At 34.9% G+C, this 9,138-nt stretch overlaps 2 protein-coding genes across 4 annotated transcripts in view; one reads left to right on the plus strand and one right to left on the minus strand.

Moving 5' to 3' along the window:
- The window catches only part of LOC113237424 (telomerase-binding protein EST1A), a 29,005-nt gene extending 24,224 nt beyond the window's left edge, over nucleotides 1–4,781 (minus strand). Inside the window, exons 1-9 of one of the 3 annotated variants that reach the window (XM_026473881.1) lie at nucleotides 4,099–4,704; nucleotides 3,618–4,056; nucleotides 3,281–3,429; nucleotides 2,584–2,747; nucleotides 2,131–2,400; nucleotides 1,901–2,024; nucleotides 1,105–1,364; nucleotides 730–867; nucleotides 177–286 (exon numbers count right to left, since the gene is read on the minus strand). In XM_026473881.1, coding sequence (XP_026329666.1) covers nucleotides 177–286; nucleotides 730–867; nucleotides 1,105–1,364; nucleotides 1,901–2,024; nucleotides 2,131–2,400; nucleotides 2,584–2,747; nucleotides 3,281–3,429; nucleotides 3,618–4,056; nucleotides 4,099–4,689 — 2,245 coding nt within the window. In that variant the 5' untranslated portion in view covers nucleotides 4,690–4,704. Of the gene's footprint in view, nucleotides 1–176; nucleotides 287–729; nucleotides 868–1,104; nucleotides 1,365–1,900; nucleotides 2,025–2,130; nucleotides 2,401–2,583; nucleotides 2,748–3,280; nucleotides 3,430–3,617 lie in introns of all 3 variants that reach the window. The other 2 variants (XM_026473880.1, XM_026473879.1) reach the window with 2 other exon arrangements.
- Nucleotides 4,782–5,306: 525 nt separating this feature from the next.
- LOC113237315 (TAR DNA-binding protein 43) lies at nucleotides 5,307–8,744 on the plus strand. The gene has a single exon (XM_026473718.1). The coding sequence runs from the start codon at nucleotides 5,389–5,391 to the stop codon at nucleotides 6,622–6,624; it is 1,236 nt and encodes a 411-aa protein (XP_026329503.1). The 5' UTR covers nucleotides 5,307–5,388; the 3' UTR covers nucleotides 6,625–8,744.
- The last annotated feature ends 394 nt before the right edge of the window (nucleotides 8,745–9,138 follow it).

Consider the following 9,138-nt stretch of genomic DNA (forward strand, 5'->3'; position numbering starts at 1 on the left):
TTAGGGGTGTAACTTAAAACACATTTTCGAACTATGTATGGCATTTTTGTGATGGTTTTAAGTTTAATGTAGGATATTTTTTTCGCCTTATCCAGATAAAATGGGTACAAATTGTAAGTACACACTGTACGTTCTCAAAACAATAAAATAAGAATGTTTAATGCATAACAGCTTACCTCGTTCCATTCTCATGTCTAATTTAGAAGAATTAGTTTGGACAATAATTGGTTTGGATGGATTCTGGTGATCGAACAATGTTTTTTGTGTTTCTACTGAACCCCCACGCCTAAAATAATAAATTACATATTAATATTTTCCAAAATATAATAATAACACTTAGTAGTCTATCTAAATATATCTGTTTTATCAGGTTTGTTCAACATTATCGTGTTGTTGAATATCATTCATAGTGCAGTGGACCAAGATGCGCAACTGTTGCACTTTAGTGCACAACTATGACACAGCTTGAGCAGTATCCAATCGGAATACTACTATTACTAGTATTAAAATTTCCTGCACCTGTTGGGCGACACACGTCGCCATAGTTGAAATAGATTTCATACCATTTTATAGAAACTAGAAGTGACACCTGCAGTCTGCTGCTATATAATCACTCTATCCAATTACGCGATGATATCATAACTTTTAGCAAAAGTCTTTCGTATATTTAGACTCAAATAAAAAAGGCAGAGTAAAAAGAATTAAGCCCCATCATATAATGCTACGTACCCATGGTCCTTTTGTAGATGTGTAGCTGAACTCTGTGGAAGTATTAGTATACCGGGGTGGGAAGTGGACGTTTCCGACATCGATTTGTCCGACATCGCACTGTTCAATCTGTTCCTCTGGTGTGTACTTTCTGCATGTCTGTAATAAAATAATTGTTATAATAAAATAAACCATAAACTTTCTTCGTACACAGACACAAGTGTAGAAATAATCACATAACGTCACTATTTCATCACTGAGCTATGCAACAAATACATATAAAAAACCTGCTTAGTAGAATCGTGTCGTAGGGTCAATGTGACCATACTTTGCTATAACCAGTTCTGTGATATTTTCGAGAGTTATGTTCGAATTGATAATTATCCGCATATTAACTTGTCGTGCGTGTGTTTCTTGGACTCCAGTATCTCCTCGCGCCAGTTAGTGGCGGTGGGCGCGGGGTTGTGTCCTGGAGGATTGGGCGCGGGTGCAGGGACTGTGACGTCGGTGTTTTTATTGCGGCGGCGGCCCGTTCGCTTGCGCGCGCGCCGTCCGCCGCCGCCCTCCCCACTCGCGCTGACTACGCTCGGTGCTGGTGACTGCCGACCGCGTTCTGTGCTTGAAGTACGGCCAGGTGCCCAGGAACCATTCTTTTTCTACAATAAACAAAAAAAAAGCTGAAAACTATGAATATTTCATAGTTATTAAAAATACAGAATTTTGTGCATAAGTGTTTGATAATTAGTTCTCGAATTTCCGTTAATTTACATCATTATACAAATTGAAAAAAGATATTAATATTATCGTAATATTACACGGGACGTATAGGTCTGAAATATATTGGTAGGGATGTCGTGCTATATCCATCACCTTCACGCGACTTCATTTAATTGCAAGTATATGACATGCTACATAGTAATGCCATCCATGTCCCATTGCCGCCTTTAAAGCAATATGTTTAAGTAGTTTTTTGAGTAACTCAAAATTACTTTCATTACTTAGAATTGCAATTTAGTAATAAATATTACAGTCAGATATGTTATCTATAAGTTAGATATTAAACATAACAACACTGGAGGTATTGACAATATTTCCAGTTTTGTTATATTTAGTTTAAAAAAAAGACTAAAAGGTCAATTAAGACATGTAACAGATGCGCGCTAATGGTTAAAGAAAGTACTAATATACTAACTTGATTATTTGTCCATGTGCCAGACTTAGGAACTGCAGAAGGCACACGGAAACCATCATTATCTCTTGGGCTCATGGCGCGATTGGCTGAAGGATCTCTGCTGTTGCATTGTGATACTATTCTCCTGAAAAACATATAAGTTGACAATGTGTACCATACAAAATTCAGTGTGTCAAAAAAACTATATCCCCAGATTAACACTACAGAACGTTATTCATAAGGTACAATACCCTTCAGTGCTTTGTTCTCTGCTATAAGAGCGCAAGGATCTCCATCGGTCCAAGTCATCCCGACTGTTCCCCAGGGTAGAAGATCGGTTACTCCTATGGCTGTCCCTCCTCTCTCGCTCCTTATGTTTCAAGCTAGTAGCTATTGTCTCATGTTGGATGCTAACAATACTATCTTTTCTGCTCCTCTCCGTTTCAGACATGCTGACATTACTATCTTTTCTGTTTCTTTCTGTTTTTTGCTCTGACGCCCTATGCCCCCTACTTGAACTTCTGTTAAAGAAAATTTTTAATGACATATACAATGAAAACTCAGATATTAATAATTATATTAATACAAATATCCCGAATCATAAAAACGTAATGACTAATTTTGATATATTAAGCTATTGTAGTTTGTTCCAATTAATCAGAGTTCTGTTCTGACTATAGTTCTGGTATTATTATATTTTTTACCTTCTTTCTTTATGCCTAGATCGTCTTTTAGATTCCTTAGGCTCAGCAGGTTTAATCTCCTTCACGCCCTGTGAAACTGAGGACTTCAGGTTTTGAGAAAAACTAGTGGACGAATCACACATGTCATCTAACTTTATGTTCTTTTCCACTTCTTCAGTCCAATCCTGAAACCATATTTTACAATTATGAACAGCCTTAACTCAAAAGGTTTCAGTGCTAACAAGTGATCAGTGGTGATTACAACAGATTAAATTACTGCCATAATAAGAACAAAACTTCATGATGCATGCAAGATGAAGAAAAAAATAAATAATCACTGATCAAATTCAAAATATATCAATGCAAGATTATTTATAACAATTGCTTTTCATGTATTGTAATATATATGAGAACAATATGACTAAATTAATAACTGGAAATAAATATTTCTAGTGAAGGTCTTATTTCACAATATTATGCATCTATTATCAGGAAATCCTCATTACGCCTCTGAGAAAAGATTAACTTATTTAAAGAGAAATCAGATCAGAAAATAGGATTTTCTATTTCTGTTCAAGTTTTTGGCACACTGGACTTAGGTATTTCACAGTAATGGTACTCGCCAATATATATTTATATTTATATATATTTATATTTTTTTTTATATATATTATTATGTATTCTTACATCCTCATTGAATTCCAAGTATTTTACTTACCAATGTCATGTCTATGAGATTTGAAGATATCTGTGAAATAGTCTCGCTGTCCTGTTCATTATCAGTTTCATGTTTCTGATTGTCTTTTTGGTGGTATGAGAAATCACTAGACATGTTGCTAATTCCATTTTTAGATACAGATACAGAGGCTGCAAAATAACAAATCATTTAAATACTGTTATAAGTATTTCTTGTATTTATATGGTTTTAGTTATATAAATTTGCTGTGAAGTAAGCATTATTGGTGTACTCCAAAAGGCAGTAAAAAAGAGAATAGCTACTTATACATTTAGGTTTTAGTTACGCAATTTAGAATGTCATACTATTATTTACTTACAGTCAAAATCTTTCTGGCTCTCTGCATTGCTAGAATATCCCTCAAATTTCTCATTATTTCTATTATCAACTGAATTAGGATCATACAAATTTAAATATGAGTTGCTAGGAGTAGATCTTCTAGAGTTCTGTACATCATAGGTCCGCAAGTAAGAACTTATGAACTTATCTCTGTCAAAGCCTTCATTGTCCCTGAGGCGGCCTCTTCCACGTGAAGGTAGGGTCTGAGACCAGTTAGGGTTTGTGTTGTGAAACTGATTCTGACCATAGCTGTGGTGCTCAGAATTGTTAGTAAAATGCCTGTCTCTATTTATTTGGTCCACACTGTCAAAACTGTGGTGGCCAGACTGCTCAAAAAATTTCTTTCTAAATCTTGGGGGTATATTATCTAAATTTACCATGTACTTAGGTCTGCCTGAGTCAGTAGGATAACCGGCAGAGTTTCTCCGGCCAGATGGAGGCTTCCCACCTGAGCCAGATATGTTTCTCCCTGCAGAGGTCTCCATGCTTCTACTGTCTCTATTCCGTTCCATTGTGTTCTGCTCCTGGGCACAATGTGTTGGTGATATGGACCGTGTTTCTGATACTTGTCTATAATTTCTATTATTATAATTGATATCATTATTTGCACCATCTTTGTAATGAAATTCTCTTCTTGAGGCACCTCTTGAATAACACCCTGTACCACTGTTGTAACCATGTTTGTCCTGCTTGTTTGACATTCTTCTATTGATATACTGACTAGAATTATCACACGTCATAGACGCCTTAGACGGTTTATCAATATCAGAATTGGATTCTGCTGTTTTGGGCACGTACAGCTGTTGCTCAGGCTTTCTATGACGCGCGTTCGGCGCCGACTGCTCTCTGTGCCCTGTACCTCCTTCTACATTGTTCACGTTATTGTGGGACCCTAGATAACTATTGTCTCTGCTTGCCGCATCGTTTTCTGCGCCGTACGAGTCCATTTTCGCATCCAAACCATAGCCCGATCGTCGCAACGGTCCGCTACCAGGTTTATACAACTTTTGTTGTGGTTTATTCCTCCTGTACTCTTTACAGTCGTCATCCATATCAATATCACGTTTATACATGAAATATTTGAAATAATAACATATTATAAATGATTTGTTACTTTAGGATCATAGAAATTATTTGAGAAATATGTACAGAAAACTGATAAAACACGTTATAGGTTATGTTCTAATTACCACTTCATTGGTAAAAAGACAAACAACTTTTCAGACTGATGTTAATTTTGTTACGTAGAATGCTGTAGAAAATATTTTCACCTTTCTTAATTTATTAATAAATCAAAAATTACTGAAAACAACACATCAATACAATTCACTATTTTTCTTTCTTTGTAAAATACAAGGCGCATTCACACAGATATTTTCGTTGCAAGTATAACTAAACAACCGACTAAACAGTTTTGTAAATGGGAGAATTATTATTTAATGTATAGCAACATCGATGATGTAAACGTCATTTTAGAAAGTTGTCTATTATTTTATTAGAGCGCGATCACTATTATTTGATACTTTATTTTCTATAAAATTCTCTTTGACTCCACCTTGAAAACAGATCAAATTCGAGCCATCGCACTATGTTTTCAACTTGAAAAAAATTGCAATGGGTTCCTAACCCGTAGCTGACGTTTAATTTTATTTATTTACGAAATAAAATTGTACATTTGTATAGTGTTAAGTATAATATCTGTGTTTATTTTTATCAATTTTTAATCTAATATAGTTCATGTGTAAGAAATAATGTCCTTCGAATACTTGCCCGTGGCGGAAGACGAAAATGAAGAGCCTATAGAGTTACCAATCGAAGAAGATGGAACGTTGATGTTAAGTACCGTATCTGCGCAGTTTCCTGGTTGTTGCGGATTAAAATATCGCCATCCTGAGACGAAAAACATTAGAGGAATCAGGTTAAGAGATGGCAGGCTCTATCCTCCCCCAGAGGGATGGGGTAACCACTTGTACATATGCAGCTTTCCAAAGGAGAACAAACGCAAGCCAGGTGAAAACTCGGAAAGCTCTTCAAGCAAGAACAAAAAGAACGATAACCTATGTTCAGATCTAATAGTACTCGGGCTGCCGTGGAAGGCAACTGAGCAAACCGTGCGCGAGTATTTTGAGAAATTCGGAGATGTTTTGATGGCTCAGCTGAAGAGAGACCCTAAAACTGGCATGTCTAAAGGATTCGCCTTCATCAGATTCGCTAATTACACGTCCCAAATGAGAGTGCTAGCACAGAGGCACATGATAGATGGAAGGTGGTGTGATGTGCGAATACCCAACTCTAAGGAGGGCTCAGTCACATCAATGCCCTGTAAAGTGTTTGTTGGCCGCTGTACTGAAGATATATCAGCTAATGATCTAAGGGAGTATTTTTCACAGTTTGGAGAAGTGACAGATGTATTTATTCCAAAGCCATTTAGAGCTTTTAGTTTTATAACATTTTTGGATCCAGAAGTTGCACAAAGTCTATGTGGTCAAGATCATATTATAAAAGGCGTGTCTGTAAATGTTTCAAATGCATCACCAAAGCAGAACAAGAGTGGTTCTAATCAACGTAACTTACCAGCTAGAATTTATGATGATGGACATCCTCACAATGCCTCCAACAATAATTCTTGGAGTAGCCGCAACATGGATATGGTGAATATGCAAGCATTGGGAATGTCAGGTCAGCATGGACAGACTGCTGTGGCTGGTGGTGGTGGACAGGGCCAGGGAGGCAGCATGCCTTTAGGCATGGGTGGTTTGCCTGTGAATCAAGCTTTAGTGGCTGCTGCATTGAATCAAGCAGCTGGCTGGGGCCTCATCAACAATATACCATCTGGTGGCTCAGAGCAGGGTGCATTCGCCGGCCCTGCATCATCAGCCCCGCCAGCCCCTCCCAACTTCCTCTCGTGGATGCAACAAGGTAACTCTGCACAGGGACCTTCTAGTCAGTGGGGACAGCGACACCAATCCCAAGGCCACTCTGTTTGATCCTATATCTGATTTAACAAGCTCATGATAATCTCTGTGATTGTAGCGACAATTAGATAAATATCATTTTGTCTTTTTCTATGTATAATACAACTGGGTTGTTCTGTTGGTGAAGAGTGGTTTACCTGATTTGCTACTGATGTTATTTATTATGGAATTGCTTGTGATTTGTTGATTTTCTTAAAACCTATATTATATTAATGAAAACTAGAATAAAATTGAGAGGACATACATTCAACAGTAGGTAAATTATGTATGTTTATTATTATATTTGAATAATTTATTGTTGTGCTTTGTTTGTTAATGATATATAACTTTATCAAAAAATTTCCTTTTAACATTATTACATCAGCAAAAAATAATTATTCCTGTTTAACACTTTTACGCTGGTCAACAATTTTGACATTTTGGGTGTAAACTACAGATTCATTTTTTATTCCATAAAGGCAAGATTCTTTCGTACATGAACTTCATTCTCATAATTCTTGGAACAAATATTTATTACATTTATAGCAATTGTGTTTTGATAATTATATTATTTCAAAATTTATAGAAATGGTGGTGGATCATATCAATTCTCCCATTATTGTTTTTTATAGTCGTTAGGTTGAGGAGCACCTCAATCTTTTACTGGCAATAAAAGATGTGCCCTTTACTTATGAACTGTTGCTCTTGAACCTTTGTGTTTTAATTAACTATTGTATTAACAATAATTTTCAGATTATACTTGTCTATTTCATGTCAGAACTGTAGGTAGGGGAAACTGTATTATTTTTACCATTATTATAACTGCAAGTCAATGATTTCTTTGTAATTTGGCAATTTAACAGAGACTGTTGAATTCCTATTCTACAATCAAGATTATAGTCAACAAGGGACTCACACTCTTGCATAAAATACTAAAGATTAATTAAGAAATGTGTCCATATAGTGAGATCTTAATGAGATGTAGGTAATGACGCATAATAAATTGATTATTACCTCAAGAACGCACTAAAGTGCGTCAGCGCGCTATCGACCAACTTATTGTGCTTAATTTGCAATTGTTTAATATCACCAGTCTACAATAGATACTATATGAATGTAATAGAATTAGGAGAATTGCTGTGGTTTTGTACATTAATAGGTATATGTTTTAACAACAGAATGTTGAAAATTCTTACTTGTACAGTAAAAAATAGAAATCTATTGAATTGTTATCCGTTATTTATCAAATAATGTTGATTATTATAAATTTATTACGTATGTTTCCTCAGGTGGGTGAGCATTGAGAATTGAGAAAAGATGAATATTTTTGACAAAATAAATGGTTCAAGTATTTTTGTGAATCAGCGAGGAGTTATTTTTTAATATTGAGTAATTGTAACTGTAGAACACTGATCTAAACCACTGTATATAAAACTCTTGGACAAAACCAGAGGATGTACAAATTTTAAGACTGCAAATACTTAATATTCAAATGTATAACACCATTAATGTAATTAATTGAATTTCAACTGTCCCTGACTACTATACAAATATTTCAAAATTACACTTTATAGCTTGTAGATGTATAATCTTAATTTTGAAACAAATTGCTGAAGGAACAGATTGGGCTTTTAAAGTGTACCCCTCCCGTAAATTGTAATTGTTAAGTACAAAGGACCTCAGTGTGTTAGGTACTAATAGACGTGAAAGAATATATCCTCAAACATACGACTTCCTTTGCAATTGTATTGTTATGCCCTTGGGAATCGAAACACACTTGTAATTAATATTAATTTCTTATGTATATAGATTTATTGTTGACTTCTTATGATATCATCCATGGTTGATCAACGCGCCATAACTGTATGTTCGTTTTCTTTTAATTAAAGTTGAAATTTATTTGTGGGGATTTGGAATTGTTTTTCTTGTGTAGGTATGTTTTCGCTTGATTAGTTGTTTTATTAACTTATTATGGCAATTGTTGTTTTGGTTCTAATTTATGCATGTCAGTTTAATGTAAGGTTTTTTGTGTGTTTAGTACATAATATAGGATAAACAATATTATGTATAATTTCGGAAGTCCTTAAATCAAGAAGTCAATTGGATCAAAAAATTTACTTAGATAGTTACACAACTAACGTCTTTAGTACAGGAAATTCTTATCTGAAATTGAAATAGGCAGAGTGTATTTACCTAAATTTCAAGTAATACACATAGAGTACTTAAATAACTCTCTGTAAAATCCTGGAATTATTAAAATTAAACAGCAAAATTCAAAACTAAATAGTTATAATTTGTGCTTTCAATTGCAAAAAAAAATAGCTTAAATATACTACCATAATTAAGTTATTGCTTATTCACATCAGTAAGAATACAGTACAATAATTCGGGATTACAGAGGGATGTATTATGCACTCTATGTGTATAACTTCCTTGAAGTTTACTAAATTATACCTGCGTACTGCGATCTCTGCTTATTATACATTTACTTGTTTTACACGACATATTTGCCCAGTATATCTCACATGCGAGCTATAAAAATTGCGG

Source organism: Hyposmocoma kahamanoa, unplaced genomic scaffold (genome assembly GCF_003589595.1).
Source record: "Hyposmocoma kahamanoa isolate Upper Pololo Valley unplaced genomic scaffold, ASM358959v1 93, whole genome shotgun sequence".
Classification (NCBI taxonomy): domain Eukaryota; kingdom Metazoa; phylum Arthropoda; class Insecta; order Lepidoptera; family Cosmopterigidae; genus Hyposmocoma; species Hyposmocoma kahamanoa.